Source organism: Poecilia reticulata, linkage group LG16, assembly GCF_000633615.1.
Source record: "Poecilia reticulata strain Guanapo linkage group LG16, Guppy_female_1.0+MT, whole genome shotgun sequence".
NCBI classification, from domain to species: domain Eukaryota; kingdom Metazoa; phylum Chordata; class Actinopteri; order Cyprinodontiformes; family Poeciliidae; genus Poecilia; species Poecilia reticulata.
This window is the reverse complement of record NC_024346.1, coordinates 12975485-12995161: the sequence shown is the minus strand read 5'-3', so window position 1 is coordinate 12995161 and position 19677 is coordinate 12975485. Positions and strand designations below refer to the sequence as shown.

At 38.3% G+C, this 19677-nt stretch overlaps 1 protein-coding gene across 2 annotated transcripts; it reads right to left on the bottom strand.

The window, feature by feature from the left end:
* Window positions 1–1095: 1095 nt before the first annotated feature.
* Window positions 1096–19077, bottom strand: LOC103477959 (neural cell adhesion molecule 1). 2 transcript variants are annotated; one of them, XM_008431345.2, is made up of 11 exons: window positions 18556–19077; window positions 12452–12517; window positions 12184–12204; window positions 11796–12068; window positions 9463–9583; window positions 9139–9314; window positions 8781–8923; window positions 7922–8069; window positions 6394–6575; window positions 6214–6306; window positions 1096–5241 (listed from the first exon to the last, which is right to left on the bottom strand). In XM_008431345.2, exons 2-11 carry the CDS (start codon window positions 12495–12497, stop codon window positions 4462–4464), a joined length of 1983 nt encoding a protein of 660 aa, XP_008429567.1. In that variant the 5' UTR covers window positions 12498–12517; window positions 18556–19077; the 3' UTR covers window positions 1096–4461. The 2 variants fall into 2 exon arrangements, with proteins under 2 accessions (XP_008429567.1, XP_008429566.1); XM_008431344.2 differs by lacking the exon at window positions 18556–19077 and adding an exon at window positions 18321–18454.
* Window positions 19078–19677: the final 600 nt, after the last annotated feature.

The following is a 19677-nucleotide window of genomic DNA, read 5'->3' as shown; positions in this document are numbered from 1 at the left end:
AACAGATATTGTGTTTTGAACATCAGTCTTTTGTTTTCCACAAAACCCCAGTAATGTTAGTTTTCACAAGACTCAATCTGGATAAAGTTCACAGTTCCAGATAATGGCACAGGGTAGCAAACACCCCATGCTTTAATTTAATTTGATCAGAATAAATCTTATTATTTTCCTGCCATGCTTGCCACGTTTACAATGTCTGATGAATTTTATGGCAACTTGATGACACAAAAATGCCTCTAATCTTAAGTTCTGTCTTCAATGTGACCGGTACCGAGATAAACTTATCAGCTTTGTTTGTTAAATTTTATCCTTTTTTTTATTGTAGACATTGGCAACTTAAGGTACATAGCAATTTCTTTAAGACTTTTTCTAATTTGTAAAGACCATCACAAGCCTGCCTTTCTTGAATTGCATATCCTCTGATCCTTTCCATCAAGTGGTCAAGAAAAAGTAGGCCTACATAATATGTATAAAGGAAAACAGACAGTCATGGATCAATGGCTTAAACTATCTATATTCTTTGATCTACATAAACTTTTAAGTATGGATCAGTTTTGTTTGTGACCCTTGTTATTTTATTAAAACTTGCATTTTTTGTTTCTCTAACTAAATGTCAAGTTGGATTTTTCCAAATACTTAATGTGAGATTATGCTGCTGCAGTAGAATATTGCATTTATTAAAATGCTTTTTACACATCATCAATCATTGAAGATATTTTAATAATATTATTAATAACTATATTTTAGCCATCACTTATTGACTGAACAACCAACAGCAATTTTTCAAATGAATTTGCTGCTGTTGTTAATTCCTAAATAAACTCTCAGAGTCAAGCTAGTAAAATAAAGCATATTTAGCAATCTGCATGCTACACATCGTAAAATAAAGTTACATTTTCCTCTTTGCTTTCACTCACTCACTCACTCACAGAAGCTTGTTTTAGGTGAAGAAGCGGCGTTCAGGTGTGTAAAAACTGTCCTGTGAGAACATCCTGTTTGCCACCAGGAAGCGACTAAAGACAATCCAATAAACATCGTAGGCACTGAAACAAAAACAAAACGAGCTCAAATATCAATACTTTACTTTGTGTTTAGTTTTTTTTTTTTTTTTTTTCTTTTTGTGGTTCTGAACACATCCACACTCTTGGCTTGAAACACAGTTTGAGCAGGCACATGGATACCAAACACACAGACAGTACATATTTCACTCTGTACAAACCGCCAGTGCATAGATTCAGCACACGCTTGATCATTTATACGTCCTAAACCAAACCGTAGGCACACAGACGCAACAGACGGGTCCCGGACACACAACAACTGCAACACTGATATATCACTTCGCACAGGTACGACTTTATGGATGATAAGAAGCTCAGAACATGTCTTGGGCATGCTGCGGTCGATGCGTAAAGTGACGTAGGCTAAGCATGTTTAATACAGTATAAGAGATATGTTTCACTGGTAACTGTGCTAAAAGGAGCTAATATCTGGGTTGTTACATTAGTTCAAGACATTAGTGAAGATTAGTACACATAGTATCTGTAAAAGCATTTATATATTAGATTTAAGGTTGGGGTGAAAATTTGAATTAGTTCAGGTTTTATTTGTTTAATGTGAGACAAGAAGTGCTTTATACATTAGGAACATTCAGCCACTGAAGGGTTAAACTGGCAAACATGCATTATTTACAGTGTGTGTTTTTTCATGTGTGTGTGTGTGTGTTTATATAAAGGTTATTGTCAGTATTGCCAAATGTGACAGTGGTTCCCACACAGATCCAGGCAAGTCCCATACAGTGATTTACATCACAAATTTTCATTCTGACTGTAGACGTTGGTTTGTACGACTCTGAGGCACATTTATACACGTACATAATTTCAATTTGTGTCGTCTTTGTATCAAATCTGACATCTTGTTTTATGGCTTTTTAAGAAATCATCATCATTTACGTCTAAGGATGAACTTTCAGGAAAAACTACAGAGGAAGGCCAGCTGAGTGATTTACTTTGAGTCATTTTGTGCTGCTTCCATGTTTCCAAAGTTTTTAGGTAATTCCAGGATATGAAACCTGCACCAGGGAAACACGAGGTAGAAAAATTAATTTCCTTAAATAAATAATTATGCACCTGTTTTTTATGGGGGGGAAACTTACAATGAAATTGTTTTGGTTGCATTAACCGCCGGACCCACTCAAACCAGTTTAAAAGAGACGGTGTGAAAGCACAAATAAAAACCTCACACCGAAGTCAAGTTAAAGATTACAGCTAATTAACATCCAACCTGCAGTAGATAACTCATTTGAATTCAGATTAGTTGGTGCCAAGACCAAAATGAACTTCTACTCCTTTAGAAAAAACACACTGGTTAATGTCATTACTTACCTAGAAATCTTTAAACCATTGTCACATTTTCACTGGTTATTTACTAAAATGATCATGTTTATATACATGGTAAAGTTTGGAGGCGGTGCACCACCAATAATCTTCCTCCGTGAAACGTGGACTCAGAATGAAACTTGTAAAGCGATTCTGGTCAGAGAAACTGTCTATTATAAAAGTAAGAAAGAGTAAAAATCAACAACATAGCACTAATACAAACCGATGCAGTACTTTTGCACTACGCAACACTTTATATGTGAGTTGCTCTGAGCTTGAACACTTTGGAGGTTGCTCTCTCAGTGCGTTTCACATTTGAAGGCTTGTGGTGGACCACAGAGCTCCATTTCCCAGATCAATAACAATTAGCTTCTGTTTAAATAACCATTTAATGCAATTGAAACTGGTTTAAACGTTTCTACACTTATTTGTTTTGGGACAGTAGAGGTTCAGTTTAATCTTGGCCCCTCTCGGACTAGCTGTTAATTTAAAATAATCTGTATTTAGGTGAAATAAAGACACCAAAGGACACTGAAGGTAAATGTTAACTCCTTCAGTTTTTCAAAAATCAGACCTCTCAAAACAGAGAGAGATTTTTGCTCTTTGTCACTGCCACCAAAACACATTAACATGTGCTGGGTCCGATTTGTCCTGTAAGAGGAATCCACTGGGATCTTCTACTTGTTGTGATGGTAACTACTATTAACAAACATATTCAATCCCATTTTCAACCAGCTAACACAATCGCATAAAGATTGCATGTGTGGGTTAATAAGATACAAACCTTTACTCCTGCAGAGTTGAGTAAGTTTTACATGTCTGGCAACCACATTGTACAGTGAACTTGACGTTGCCGATGGTCCAGCCAGAATTTCAGCTTTCCGTTGTATTTGATTCTATACAACTCAATTAGACTCTGTCTTCTGAATCATAATACAAAAGACTTTCTTTAATCTATGACTGTAACTATTTATTTTCAAACAATTGTACTTGTTCGTTTTCATAGTAATGACAAAACTATGCAGATCTCTCTGGTTAAAAGTGTAGGTGACATTGTTCTGATTGTTTTGTATTCGGCTTCTCATAAATTCAGACTTTCAAGTTTTAGTTGAATGTACTATCGAAGGAAAGATCTGGTTAAATGGCTTTAAAGTAAAAGAAAACAGACAAAAGAGGAAAATTAGCAAGGAAAAACAAATAAACATTTTCCTAGAGGAATCGCGTTCCACGTGTTTGGGATTTATGTCAGAATTTCCTCCTTGGAAAATCAAAACGAAGCAGAAACAGGAAGGAAGTGAAGGAAGTTTGGACAGTGAATTGTAATATGGCTGTAACTTAAACAAAGTCATTTATAAAACCACATAAGGGTTTGACCAAAACTACATCACCAGGACTTAGGGATTTTCTGCTAAAACACATTTCAACCATCTAAGGCGTTTTTTTGAATCCCTGCATAAAGTCCTATTAGTAGTGGTTAAGAAAAGGAATATATTATTTTATAATATTTGTGCTAAGTTTTTCTATTTGGTTAAATTTATGAAAATCTTGTTATTATGGACGCTTCAGTATCAATAATGTCAGCATTTAATGCGTCCATGCTTAGGCTGAAAAAGTTTCGTTTAGTGAGTTTTATCCACATGCTGTTAGAGGATCAGTCGTCTCAATGGAAACCAGCGGTTAGTTCAAGGTTAATACGAAATTTTTGCTACACTGATATGATAAAATGCCGTAAACCCTTTTTTTTTTTTTTTTTGTGGATATCCTATAAAACACTTCATGTGGAGTTAATATTTTAGTTGTAAACTCTGCAAATGTTTTAATTTGCAGTTTGGCAGTTTTTCCTGTAAAATCAATAGAAAATGAGGCGGCAAAACTGAAACGGTTAAAGATTAAAAGCCACTTTAGTTACTTAAACTGTGTGTCAGTCAGAAAGTCTCCCAGGTTAGAGTATCACTGTGGGTTTAGTGTCGCCATCGCCCCAGCTTGCTGTGGTTTCCTCACCATTTTGGTAGGGGGTGTTTGATTGTCTGCGGTGGTGGTAGACGGGGATCTGTGGGGGTTCCTCATGTTTTCGGAGCAGCGGTTTTCAGGTCGTAGTCGGACCCTCGGCTGCGGCGCCGTCTTTGCTGCCCTCTGGCACGACGCTGCTGGACTTCAGCTCCACTTCGTGGGTTTTAGTGGAAACCTCCTTTGGAGTTGGGTCTTTGATGATTTCTGCATGATCCGGACTTACTTTGGAATTGGGTCCCGGCTCTGGTGTGCCATTGGTGATGGGTTCTGCTGGGCTCGGTTTGGTGGGCTCAGGAGTTGAAGCTGCTGGACTCTTAGCGTCGGGTGTTGGAGTGGTGGCTGCAGGCGCAGAAATCTTCGGTTCTGGACTTGGAGTGGGTGCAGGCTTTGGATCAGCTGGACTTAGACTAATCTTGGGTTCTGGACTTGGACTAGCAGCAGGTTTTGGATCAGCTGGACTCAGTCCAGTCTTGGGTTCTGGACTTGGACTGGGTGCAGGTTTTGTTTCAGCTGGACTCAAACCAGACTTCGTGCTCGGGGTTGGGCTAAGTTTAGCATCTACTGGTTTGGGTGTGTCCAGCTTTGCTTCGACGGGCGGGTCCGGGGCTTTTTTCGTCTCAGGGACGGGGCTTGCTTTAGGTTCTGGTACCGGTGGAGCAGCTGGCTTAGACTTAGCAGCAGAAGGAGGGCTTGGTTTGATTTCAGGAGCAACAGAGATGCTTACAGCCTCAGAATCGGGGATTTGATCGGGGACATCGGTGTCAGTATCGAGCGGGAGAGCGGTGTTGAAGCCAACGCCGGAGTCACTGGTCTCCAGATTACCAACGCCAACCTCTTTAGAAGAAACCTCCAGACCCTGCATTCACACAGACAACCAGCGAACATTATTAGCTGCTCAAGTTGCAGAGTGCAGGTGAGACGTTTACGTACACTGATCATGGGTTTGAGTATCACACTAACTTAAGGCTTTCAAAGACACATTTAAACCAACTTCATTGAAAAACCAGAATTGGTTTCTCCAAACTACAGAGGCTCAAACTGATACAGGCTTTTATCCTCAAATTAGTGAGAGTATAATTTAGACCCTGTATGTGTTAGAGAAACTCCACAGTAAATTAAATCTCCAAACACCCTTTCCTATTGAAAACCCGTATCGTCACTTCACCCTGTAAGCAGAACCATTAAAATTAACCTTTGAAAGACTTAAATTAGCATCATATTCATGTCCACGACAAACTGGAGTCGAGTCCATCTGTTGCAGACAGAGCAGGAAAGGAAAGAAGGAAGGAGTAAGCTGAAATTGCAAAGAGAAGAGCTGGAAGAGCTCAGCTACAATGTGCCGGGCATGGGCTGGCTGCAGGCTTTGGATTGAGGTTGAAACATATTTAACTCAACAAAAGGCCGCGGCAAACAGAAACAGTTTCAGCCTTAACTTAGGAGAACTGAAGGTTAGGGCAGGCCTCGGGTTTTCTGGGAGTTTGTTGTGGTGCAGAAAATCTGCATGTTTACTTTAACCTTTTCAGGAAAATAAGATAACTCCCAGAAGACCCAAGAAGTCAGAACAGTTCATAAAACGTGAACGGATCAGAGACACATTTTGGCCCTAAATCATTCAACGCTTTTCTTCTTTGTTGCACAGGAAGCCACTGCAAGGAATCTGAGACCTGGACTGATGTGATCCACTTCCTTGATCTTAGTCAGGACTCTAGCAGTAGCGTTCTGAATAAGCTGCAACTGTCTAAACGGCAGAAAACAGCATAAAAAATATTCAGTCATTATTAAAACTTCTCTGTCTTAGCTCAAAGAACGGGGTGTGGTGTCTCCTTACCTTGATGTCCACCTCAGTGCTTTGAGATTTCTCTGTGTTGTCCGCTTGGGAATGCTTGGACTCCTCGCTGAGTTTAGTGATGTTCTTGACCACCTGTAACGATGCAGCACAAACACATGAAGGTTAGTAATTGCATTGGAGACACCTTCGTTGTCACATGTGATTGTGAATATACCAGACCTGTCTAAAGGCCTCGCCCTCGTCTTCTTTGCCAGCGTTCTGAGCCAGTTTCTCCAGTGCAGCGGCCCTCTTGGCCCTCTTCTTCACTTTGATCAGGCAGGACAGAAGGCAAACCAGCAGAAGGAAAGCCAGCAGGCCCAGCAGGGCAATGATGGCCACATAAAGGGACTCCATTTTGTAGGCTGTGGGGAGGCAGAGAGAAGTAGCATATTGAGTTATAGCAACTAAAGATAAATTCCTCCTTATCAAGAGAGAAGAAAAAAAAAACACACAACCCCATTTCTGTAAGATGTGTGTTGAAAGTACAGAGCGTAACATTTCTTTAGGAGGCAAAAACTGTCATGTTCAAACCTGCTTAGGTTATACAGTAGACCAATACCTAGCTTAACAATTCTGAAAAAGAGAAATAATTGAAAAGGCAGTTTAGCAACAAATTTACTTATTCTTAATAAAAAGAAGAAAAATCTTTAAAATCTTTAAAGATTTTAAAGATTGTGCTGGTAAAGTTTTTAAATACTTTACATTTAAACAAAGGGGCATCAAAAACGTATGTCTTCTGAAAAATGAGTGTAACGTATGGAGAGCCATGCGATGGAAACGGCTCTCCAGGCACCCAGCTTGAATTATGTAGCATCACAGTCTGTCTGTCATGTGAGCGCTGATGGTATCAGCCAGGCTGCTGACCAACGCTGGGAAAATGACACCAGTCTTCAAATCACTTTACTGGCTATTACTGGTCATCCTGGATGGTCTAGATCAGGATGTTAAACTCATTTTCATTTTAGGCAAATTAAAATCATGAATGCTCTTAAAGGGCCGGTTGTGTCAGAATGCATTGATAAAAACCTGTTCACAAACTGTTAGCATATCAATGAATTCTTCAAATTAACAGCTTTTCAGTCCCTCCAGGATTTTGTGATACTCTTTGTGATATTTTTTTTTTTTTGTTGCAAAAAATCATAAATCACAGTGTTTGTGGTACTATTTTGGAAATATTTACGATATTTGCTCTTATTTATGACGGTGGACAATAATATGACATCAGCTAAGACTGTTTAGTACAAGTAAGAAACTTTTTGAGAAATTTTGAAAAAATTCTGCAATAAACTCACAATTATGTATTTATGTGTGAATTTCCACGATAATTCTCAAGAAACTGGAGGGACTGATTGATATAATTTGTCAGTAAACAGATAAAAACTGCATTGATTTTATTGATAACTTAATGTTTAAGCACATTTGGTGTTTAGTCTAGAATCCAGAGGGCCACATAAAAAGCTATGGCGGGCCGGATTTGGCCCACGCGCCTTAAGTTTGACACGTGTGGTCTAGTGGATCACATCAGCCCAGGTCTCAGATTCCTTGCAGTGGGATCAACATTTCAGAGTTGTCAATTACGACTCATCAGAAATCTCTTCAGTCTTTTCTGTGTAGGTCAAATGTTTTTTAATCACTTTGTATAATTTATTAAGTTTTAAACCAAAAGTCATGACTTGTGGCACCAATCTATTCTCTATTCCCGGCTTACGTTTCAGTCCCAGATGGACGGTGGACACGGTGAATCCCTGCAGGTCTGTGATCTTAAAGAGTCCAGGATCTGAGCTCTTGATCTGATTTAGAAAGACCATCGAACCCTCCACAGAGAGGCGGTCCTTGAAACCAAGATCTGCTTGAGCCTGGAACGAAACAAGGCGTTTAATTAGAAAACATGAATAAGATGAGCCGACATCTTAGTGCATGTAATGGGATTAATAAATGTCCTACTGAAAAAAGAATGAAGAAACAGGTGATAAAAGTAGACAGAGATATTGTTTTGGGGTATTTAATATATAAGCTATTGTCATAGCTAACTCACCATATGGAGAAGTAATAAAACAAGATAAATAAATACTTTAAACTCTAATCCAATTACATTGCTTTATTATTTTGTCCCATTTTCTATTAGAGAATTCATTACTGTTTTCTGCTGTTTAGAAATCTAAGAAACAAGAAATGACTCAAGAGATTTCCACGTTTATTTCTCTAGTCAGTGAAATGAGCAACGATGGGCAACATTTTAACATTTATAGTTTGACCAAACAAGCTGAAACAAAATCAGTATAGAGATTTTATTGTCACGTTCCACAGGTGTTTGTGTTTAGATCATTTACTTGGTCATTTATGTTTGACATCTTGTCATATTTGTACTACATTTGTTAATATTGGTAAGTTGTTGCCACATTAGTTAATTTCTTGAAGTCTCTTTGTGTCCCTGCAGCTGCTGCGCATCTCCTCTTATTATGTCATCCAACCAAAAAGAACCTAGAATGGGTTGTTTTTTGCAACCCAACACAGCGGTTCTAATATCTTGCAATAACTTTGGAGAAAATAAGACTGTTTATAGTTACACTTGTGAACTCTCCCTTATCCATCAGCAGGACGGCTGAGGACTCCGAGTCTCGGGTGTAGTGGAGTTGGATCAGGGAGCTGTTCAGAATCAGGTTGATCTTCAGCCTCTCATCAAGAGGAAGGTTCACAAAGTTTGTGTGCTCTGCAAGAGACAATAGAGAAGGGAGGAAATCTGATAACTTCACAGTCTCTCTGTTTACAGACTGCAAGTGCATTAGCCTACCATTAAGATTTGAGTCTTTAAAAAGCCATTAAAGCATGCAGGGGGAGCATGAAACTGGAGCAACAACAACATCCTGAATGAAGACAGAATGCATGGGCAAAGATAAATATTCAGCCTTCATCTGCTGTCCTCACCTTTGACATTCAGGCACACTTTCTGTTTGATAACCCCCTTGTTGTCCCTGACGGTGTAGCTGCCCTCGTCGGCGCCTGTAACCGCGCTGACGGTGATGGATCGCTCGCCAACGGTGATGCGATCTCGGTAATGCTCGGTGGAGACCCCAGTGGCCGTCAGCACCACCATCGCCGGTCTGCAGGGCGAAAGTCGAAGACGGTGAACCTTCCTCAACCTTTTTCTCGATGCGTCTCAGACTTGTCTCAGCGCATGTGCGTCAAGGCTGAAAAATGTCAGTTCTGACTCTTGGGTTCAGAAAGTCAGTGCGATTGTGCCGACTCTACCTGGATGTCAGGTTGGCCTCCACTGAACTGGGTTTGTACTCCAGAGTGATGGGGGGGTTCACATTCAGCACTGGAATATGGAAGTTCCCGCCATATTTGCTGATTTGCTCGAGGGTGCAGTCTGGAAGGCAAAACAAGGGGATGAGCATTTTATCTACGAGTGAACGGGAGCAGCAAATTTAAATAGAGTTGACAGGAAAGTGCCTGACAATTTCACAAAGGCCAATGAGGCTGGATTATTTGTTTGAGCTGAAATAAGAAATGACAGGAAAACGGTACTGTGAAGGGAAGAGGAAGGAAAAACAGCTTGGCAGATGTAGAAAAAAAGGGACTAAATGCACAAAAGGAAAGGAGCAGTGACCCGAAAATATCAGGGTATAATGAGAATGATAGGGTACGAACAAAACTAAACAGAAGGAAAGACAGAAGAGACAAGATAAGGACAGGAAAACAGAGGGGACGGACGGAAATAGGGACGGGTAAAGAGCTGGATAATTGTTGCCTGACATCTCCAGCTTTGCTCTTACTGTCAAAAACCAAATGCACCTCTTCATTAGCTCACATTACACCCTTCATGTGGCTCTGCACTCAGTTACAACAGTCGCTTTCATCCACACTCTGAGTTTAAATTGTGATTCAGTCTCTTGTGTTTGCGCTGGATTTATCTGACTGGGAAAAGAAGTGATTGACGTGACAACACAGTGACTCTGACGCTGGCCTGGGGCCTAAAGTAGAAAACCATTCAGTGCCCTCCACTTTAATTATAACCTCTGGTTAAGATTTGAATAAATTAAATAAATTGAACCTTTTGTGGCAGTAGTGTAATCACACACTGCATAAAAGGTGCACATTTTTATTTAAGTAAACCCATTTTAGAGAGGAAAAAAATCCACATTAAAGCTTGGGTATGTAACTTTAATATAAAAAAAAATTGTGTTATACATGCTAAAACTATTTTAGTAACTACAAAAATAAACCGCTGGGTCAGAAACAACCAATCAGAGCCAGGAGGAGGGTCTTAGTGCTGTCAATTATTCTCATGTACACGCTGCTCAGACCCTCCCCCTTGTTCTTTACAGCTGGTTCATCACAACAGAGCCAGAAATTAATGTTTAGACTAGTTAGCATGACAGAAGATGGCGGATAAATGGTGTTCTTGTGTCTGTAAGTTTGTTTCCCACCATTAACACATTAAGCAACGTGTACACGAGCATGACTGACAGCGCTAACACCTTACTCTTGGCTCTGATTGGCTGCTTTTTACTGGGAGTGACGTATTTCCTCAGACAGCAAAGCAGCACTGCGAGAAAGCAAAGGAGCCAGATTTTTTCCTAGATTATCTGTCTCATATTATACGATCACATCATGGTGACAGTTTTAACAAATATTATAAAAGTTGCAAAGAATTACTGATTTATTCATTTTATGTGCAATGGCTCAGGAGGTGAACGTTTATCATGTAACCAGTGAGTTGCTGGTTTGAAATCTCACTCTGTCCATCTCTCCCAAAAGCCCAAAATCTCAAATTTTATATGAGTAAGGTATAAAAGAAGAACTTCTTGGCGATGGCAGAGCTGCAGTGGGCCTTTCAAAGTGTGGGGCGTGGGCCACCAGGGGGCACCAGAGCTCTTTAGAGGGACGCAACAAGAGGAAAAATATAAAGTAACAGACATTTAGCCAACTTCACAGCCATTCATCCAGCCACCAGCTGTGTTTCTGTCATTGTTATAATTTTGTCTGTAGGTAATTATATGTCCTTTTATTAATTTATTTGTTTATTTGCATTTTTGCAACGTAAATCAAATTTATTGTTTTGCCTGTTCATTCACCACAAACTCTTAGAGCCAATCGAATTCCTCCTCGAGTATAAGAAGAGCAGAAAGTTTACAGAAATACAAGCAACAATGTGGTTGGGAGTGGAGGGGGAGGCTAGCTCTCCACACACTTTGAAAACCTCTAAACTTTCTTTATTGTGTCAAAAATATAATTTACTTGTTGGTTCGTTAGCACAGTATATTGAACAGGCACATAAGTATAATTTTAATTTCAAATTTCTGATAATTACTGATTTGGTAAGTAATATATTTCAGCTTATATTTCATTAAATTGAGATAAAGAGTAGGTGTTCACTTCTTTCTACTCCTTTTCAAACAATAAAGTCGAGGTAAACAAAATCCTTTTTCTCTGTCTTACTGATTGCTTGTGTTGTTTGGAACCTGTTTGAAATAAATCAATCAAATCAAAGTGTGCTTCATGTTTCCAGTTTTCAGCAGATAAAGTTCACCCCTTCCAGCGCATCCTGAAAGTTCCCGATGTGTCGTGTTGCTCCGTACCTCGGACTATTAGTGAAATTTTCTTGATGACACTCGGGTCCTTTGAGTCCTTCAGGATGTACAGCCCCTCGTCCCCTTCACCCACTCCCTCTATGTTGATGTAGTTGGAGTCCAGGGTGGGTTTAACCCGAGTGCTGATTACTTTGCCGCCCCTCATCAGCACCGAGGTCTTCCGAGGGTCGGAACGGTTCTTGAATGTGACCTCCATGTCTTGTGACGGCAGCCGGATGTGGAAATCCTCTCCTTGGAATAGAGTTGCGGATTCCTCTGTTTCTGCATCGGAAAAAAAGAGAAAGTAAGTACAGTAAACATTTCCACTCAGAGGGAGAGGAGACCTCTTAAGTGATGCATCAGAATCATGCGATGTGGTGATAATAGGCACTTTTACCTTTTAGAGGGGCAGAGATAGCTGCAAGATCAAACAAAACAGCATAAAAAACTATTTGAAAACATTTGATCTCTTTTCAATCAGTCATTTCCTTTTCTAGCATAACAAACTAATTAATATTATTAGATATCACTTCCTTAAATAGACCGTCTCACACTCGCCAGTATAACATTAAATTTAAAATCAAAACATAAAATGAAGCTGTACAGTAAAAATTGTTTGAAATGTTTGTTAATGCATCAGAAACTTTGATTTTTACTCCACATACCTGCAGAGATAAGGAAACTGAGCATGATCACTGTGACTGGCGTCATTTTGGAAGATTCCCTCGTATCTGAAAAGGAACAAAATATACACAGATGTTTACAGTTTTAATACAAAAAGACTTGTTTTTAATTGTGCTCTTTGTAGATATGTATAAAACTAATTAAAACATATTTTTTTATTTTACTGCAGTGACTTAATCACACACACACACACACACCTCAAAATCTAGAAAATATAAAGTGTCCACATTCCTGATGAAATAGTTCTTGTGGTGTAGAAAAATGAGGCCAACATAAATCTCTTTAAATCCTGTTCCACCTTTAATTTGGAAAATGTAATCTGACAAACAAGCAAATCTGTTAGAGCTGCAATAAGACAGTAGCATGAGTGTGACAAACTAACGTTTTGTAAAAACATTGTATAATTCAAATCCACATTCCACTAATTCAGTGCTTTTTCATAGCATCCCACATCTTAACTTTAATATTTGGTCAAACTTCTCAGATTGCGACACTGCTGCACCATTCCAAAAAAGCAGGGCCTTCCGATATTAAAGTAAAACAATGAGAGTTTTTTTTTTGTTTCAGTCAGGTAAGGAACAATACAAATAACAAAAAAAAAAATTTTTTTGTGTAATTATAACAAAAGAAATATAACCAGGTAAATCCCTCTTCATCCTCAGCTTTCTAGTAAAAATGACTAGAATTTACAACTTTTCATGAACAAATGTAACCTTGGATCATGAAAGTCTGTTATTTTTGTACCAAACTTGCACTTTGAATTAATGACCAAAAGTTTGAGTTTGTTTTCATCAGACCACAAAACATATAAACTAGCCATGTACATAAACCAGATTTAAACATCTTATTGTTCATTAGAAGCAAAACTGTATAATTATACAGAATTATACAGTTTTGTATATATGATATGGTGTCTTTTTTTTGTTCTCTTGTCCTGACTAATACCTTTGTACAACATGATTATACTGATGCTTTGCAATCAGTAAATTATGGCATTTACTAAAGAAAGCAAATCAGCAAATAATAGAAAACTTTATTCAAAATTCAAAAGGTTCTATATAAATATTGAGAAGTCTGTGATGGGTGTCAGATGCTCCCAAACACACATCGGGATAAACCAGCCTATATTCAACATTTATCGATTATTCTTAAAAGCTGCAGGCATGCCATAAAACCAGACAATTTAATTTAGTTGACGTCTTCCATTTCTCATTAGGACAGCGGTCAAATATCCTGACAGAATTACACCAGAATTCTGTTTTGGATCCAAACACTCCAAAACTTGTTTGGATTTTTTCTTAATCCCCAGTAAATTCAAACTTTTGCTGGGAAGTTTTATTTTTAAAATTTGTGTGTATAAACATTTCACCCTTGAGAAGAAATAATTGCAATAATTATTGCAATTATTTCAGTGTTAATTAAAAGAAATAATTAACACTGAAAATGTGTGTGAACTTCTGCCTGACACTGTAAATACAAAATGTATTCCACCAAATATTGATCTCTGGATTCTTCCTGAGTTAAAACATTAGTATTGTTGTCTCTAAATTAATATGAACTTGTTTTCTTTGCATTAAAGCTCTGCATCTTTTGGTTATTTTGACCATTTCTCTTTTTTTGCAAATAAATGCTAAATATTTGTTGGGAATTTCAGAGACATGTTGTCAGTAGCCCATAGATTAAAAGAACAATGTTCATTTTACTCAAACATAAACCTATAAAAAGTAAAATCAGAGAAACTGATAAGTTTAAGTTGCATCTTAACTTTTTCCAGATATGTGTGGTTCTGATTTCACAAGTTCAGGAGAGGAAAGAAAAAGCTGCAGTGATGAAAGACGAACGGTGCAGCATGAAAACAGCTGACAGAAAGAGTTGTTTACTGCAACAAGAATGGAAAAGAGAAATTTAAACCTTCTTTCTGTATGTCTTTGCTTCTCTCTTTGCTTCATTCCTTCCCTTCTTTCTATAATCCAACCTTTCTTTCCTTCTTTTTCATGCCATCTGATCTGTCTGCAGAGATTCTTGCAGCCTCTGCAAATTAAGCATATCTGACATTGTCTCCGGGTTACAGTTGGTCAACAGGGATAAGATCTCTCTGTATTGCCGATTCAGTTGAGAAAGCTGTTTGATTTTACAGCAAACCCTCCATTTAGTTAAGAATCTGCTGTGCTTTTGGCAAAGAAACAGTTTAAAGACCTTCCCAAAAGTCTCTCATGTCTTAAAAAGGTCATTACTTGGAGAAGGATGCGCATTTTCATGAGGGCCATCTGGCATTGTCATATACTGATGATTGCTCGGCCTAATTAAAACATAATAGTTCATAAATCTTGAGGCATGAAGTAATAGAGAGCAGAATAATGACTCGGCTGAATTTAAGTCAGGAAATGTGTAGAAGCAAAAAGGGTAGCGGGAAGTTTGTTTTCCTCAGAAGAATTACGCTGGAACACCGAAGGAGGAATTATGATGATGTTGCAGATATATCTGGGGGGGAAACATGATGAAGGTTTGTAGAGAAAAAGGTTTTGCTGCAGTTTTCTCTTACAGCCCAGGAGAGGACTGGGAGGGACACCTGCAGTGCTTGCAGTCTCACTTTGCAGCGGCCATTAAACATGCGGCAAAGATTAAAGTGTCTCTTTGCAACACGAAAGACACCATAAGACCTGCCAGTCTGTCTGGAGATAATTCAAATGTTACCTCCAGAACTAGGACATGTAATATTAGCAGGTTTCCAGAGAACAGCAGCTCTTCGTTGCTCGCTGTTATTTAATGAATGCATTTTGCACTGTGTCATAATCTGACAACCAGAAATGCTGTTTCTAACGTCACGAAAGCCTCTTCACTCCGGGCAGGGAGCCTAACAGCCCACTCACTCTATTGTATCTGAAACCAAATGTGTTGCACCAAGCATTGTTTCCTGCCAGACAAACCATTAATACATTTACAATTGATGAGATCAGTCCCAATCTGGCTTTTTAACTTAATACTGAGGGTTTGAAACGTCCTGTGTAGGTGCACAATCATGCTCTGATTGCAGCAACAAAACAAATGACTGCTTGCTGCTCCTGACAGAAATGAACATTTAATTAAAGCAGTAATGTGAGGTGCAGGATTGGTTGGCTGTGGTGCAAAAGGGAAGGGAAGCGTGTCCATCTGTTTGTCACAGCAGTTGGCCTCGTTGGCAATCTGTTTCAAAGCAAGATCCTGAAGCAAAATGTGAAAAAAAAAAAAACTGTAATATTTTTTTCTGTCTCTGGGAAGCTTTGAAGCAAGAAGTAAAAGAGTCCTAACCGAGCACAAACATATCGACACAGAAGTACAGGTGATGTGGTGGCTATCAATATGGGCCATATGACTAGAAGGCATAACCAAGAAATTGACACACAAAAAAGCAATTGCACTAATTTGTATCTACATTTTATAGGTTTATAATGTCATTTTTTGCTTCTAAAACTAAATACATGCATATATGTTCCTGTATTATGGCTAACTGCCTTGGGTAGAGTGTCCCGCCGGATGATGCAAGTCCTTGTCAAAATAAAAACAAACAAAATGTTGACTAAGGCTCAGTTTGTCAATTCAAACCCTCAGTACAGAACTGCAGATTACAATTTCATTTCTGTAAGCAAATCATCGTTTGACCCTTTACTTATTACTTTATTTTTCATTACAGTTAAGTATTTCATGAGTTATGAAGATAAACAGTCATAAAAACTTTCATTAAACCTGATATGCAATTTAATTTAAGTGTATATCTTTCTAGGAAGATCTGTTTCTGTTGCTAATCGTTTGATGAAGTTAATTTGTATGAAACATGGCAGATTATGATCCCTGATTAAGCCAAATTATCGGGAAATGAGCAGCTGTCAGTATTTGCCTTTGTCTTGTGTAAAAGGTTCAGACTGTTATTATGAGCCCAGGATTTTAAGCCTGACTTGTAACTATATCTGAGGCTCTTATTTTGAAGTTACAAAGGAAGTTGTTCCTGAAGTTATCTTAACAGAGGCTACTGCTCGTTGGGCTAACCCATCAAAGTTGCTACAACAGCTTTAAAGAAGTCTCCTCACCTTTTAATCAGGCAAAAATGTGTACATTTTATATTCAAGGCTAAAAAAAACTTAATTGTGAGGCAGACAAGCGAGAGACAAATGATTTTTAAACACAGTGACAATGCGTTAACGGCTAAAGCTAAAGTTAGCATCTGATTCGCAGCTTCTTGTCAGAGCTAATCTTAAAAGGTGAATAATTAGAAATACTTTTTTCTATATGTGAAAACAATACACAGGATGTTTTTGTACTTTAATTACATTAGCAGCATCTATTGAGGGAAGCATAAAAACCCCAATATATGGACAAATGCGGATTTTAATATTCTGCATTGATTCTTTATACAAGTGAAAACAAGCAGATGTTCTCTCCTCATTAATTAGGTGTCTAATTATGATTTAGATAATAAATATGATTTGCTATAATATCTATATCTATTCATCTATCCATCTATAGATATAAGACACATCTGCAGACACAGCACTCGGAAACCTATTAAGTTTATTTGGGATAAATAAAGTATATTTGAATTGAATATGAATTTTGAATTTGCTATCATTTATACTCTGTTTAAATAATTACATTTTTATTGTTTCCTCCAACAGCCTCTATTTTCTTTTGCATATCTGGGTGTAAGTTTTCCATCCTCTTTCTCTTTCATAAATCTCCTCCTCTCAATATGGCCGCCTTCTCTTTATAAATATCCCAATTTTCTTAAGTTTCTCCCTGATTCTCCATCTCTTTCTTTATCAAGTCTCTTTAATCCACTCCTCCTCCTCATCATCATCACCATCTTCTACAATCCAAGCCAGTGAATCCCACTCAGAAATCAAGGCCTGTTCCTGTGTTTTCCTCTCGCTGCTCGCTGAACGGGGACAGACATGTCTTTGTCGCCCCCCGGCCTTCAGTGACTGCAGATGTGTGGGAGCCTACAAAGCAAACCCTGTGCCTTCATCATCATCATCATCATCATCATCATCATCTTCTTCGTTTTCACTTTGATGCTTTTGTAAAAGAGTTGGAGGACATGAGGTCAAGTGCAACTATGATGTGCAGGGCTACTCTAAGTCAGCTCGGATGCACGCAGGCACAAACTGTGCTCATTTATAAGTTATGAGGAACCCAAAAAAAGGAATAAAGGCTTCATTATATAAGGAGAAAAAGATTAATGTGTGCAGCAAACTCAAGATTTTCAGAAACTACTCCTCTCACACAGGGCAGAAAAAACATGAAATAACCATACTGTCAGGACAAATTTCTAATTTCCAACATTTATCTCTCAGAAGCCTGTAGCTGCTGATAACCTATTTCCTTCAGCTGCAGTGAACTAAAGGATCAGACATGTTTCCACCATATTGCTTGCACCTGTCAGCTCCATTAAAATCAGAGGACATGAGGGAGGGGATGGGTCCAAGATACATGCAGGAAGACTAAACAGAAAAACAGAATATCTTTATATGTGTAAGCCTAAAGTAAGACTGCATACAACAAATTCACGTTATAAGAAATTGTTTTGAGAAATGAAAGTGTCATTAAGCAGAATGAGAAAGCTCCGGGCCAGAACCTACAAGATTTATCTAAGAAAAATGACATTATGCGACACCAGAGAGAAAATTAGTAATACAGATATAATCTAAATGAGTATATATTTGAATTTTTAAAATATATTTAAATACATATTTGGCATAAGGATAGATTAAAAAAAAAATATATATATAAAGTCATTTCTGCATCCATATGCATATTTGCAGATATATTTTTAGCTCTTAAACTATAATTAGGTCTCTCCTGCAGCCGGTTCCATACCTGGATGGTTTAAAAAGAGCTGAAGATCATTTCACACCTTTCTTCTCCGCTGATAAACCTGCACGGCAGCTCAAAGTGTGGATCGGTCACATCCGAGTCGGGACAGCTCATCCAACAGAAAAAAAAAAAAAAAAAACCTGCAAAATTTAACCCGTCCCGCTCCAGACACATTTGCAGGACCCACACACACTCCTCGGCTCATGCAGGGAGGATAAAAAAGCCATAACCCGCCTACCTCGTTCTTCCGCCGGCCGGTCAGGGTGATGCTGATGTAAGGACGCCTTTCAGAGGTGAGTCTCTGCAGGAATGCTTGCCTGCTCTCCCTCCCTTCCTGCCTCCTCTGAGGAGCTGCACTTCACGACTCGGGCACCAACATTTGGAAGATGATCAGAATATGTCGGGCTCCTCTCTCGGAACCACTCGACTCGAGTTCGGGAAACACCGGGGCCACGGCGTCCAGAACTGCATCACGACCCGCGGGATGTTAAAATAAGTGACGGTTTGGCGACATTTATTTACGTCAGAATAATATTTGAAATAGATTTGTTTTTGTAGAATAATCCCTTCTGTTATAGCTTTTATTTCGTAAAAATAAGATAATGTTTTATTGGTCCTGTTTTATCAATGTCAGGTCAGAGGTGTCCAAAGTGCGGTGCGCGGGCAATTTGCGGCCCTTGATTTTGTGCGTTCACCAACTGCCGGAATGCTGAAAGACACTATCAAGATGTTTTCACTAACAAATCAAAAATATTTATTAAGCATTTATAAACGTCATAAGTTTTCACATCCATGCTATTATTTGCAGGTTTTCTCATTCAAATAAATTCTTGCTGCAATTTGCAGCTTGTTTTTATTTCTTGAAAATAGTCTGTTGCTGTTTTCTATGCAAAAATACATTCAGTTGCCAATTTTCTTTAATTTCAGTATGCTATTTTTTAAATAACTGTATAGTATTACTTTCCCTATATTTTAATTTGTCCTTACCATTTTCTTTTTTTGTTTTTTTCTGTCTACCTGTAACTCACTGCTGGCACACCTGGCGCTTCCCATGGTGGGACAATAAAAAATATTTCTATTCTCTGTTTGACACAGTTTCTATGTTTTGAAGCTCCAATCATTTACAAATCCTTTTTAAAAAGACAATTATTTTGTTAGTTTCAATAAAATATTACATGCTCAGATTATTGTTAAGCAGGAACATATTTACATATTCTGACATCCACAAGTTCTTTAAACTTGTAGAGTTTGGAATCTCTGGCAAAATGTTTGGACACCACCAAGTTAGGGTATTATTTAAATTTAATAATATTGTCTTAAATGATAAAGTCAACTATTATCTGTGCCATGGACAAGATGG

Bases quoted from the DNA above. Each gene is read 5' to 3' on its own strand.
- LOC103477959 (XM_008431345.2), bottom strand. From the start codon at position 12,497: ATGACGCCAGTCACAGTGATCATGCTCAGTTTCCTTATCTCTGCAG. The intron at 6,576-7,921 runs GTAAGCCGGGAA...GCCTCCCCACAG, and splicing joins CGTCCATCTGGGACTGAAAC to CCTACAAAATGGAGTCCCTT. The intron at 5,242-6,213 runs GTAAGGAGACAC...GTGTGAATGCAG, and splicing joins GCACTGAGGTGGACATCAAG to GGTCTGGAGGTTTCTTCTAA.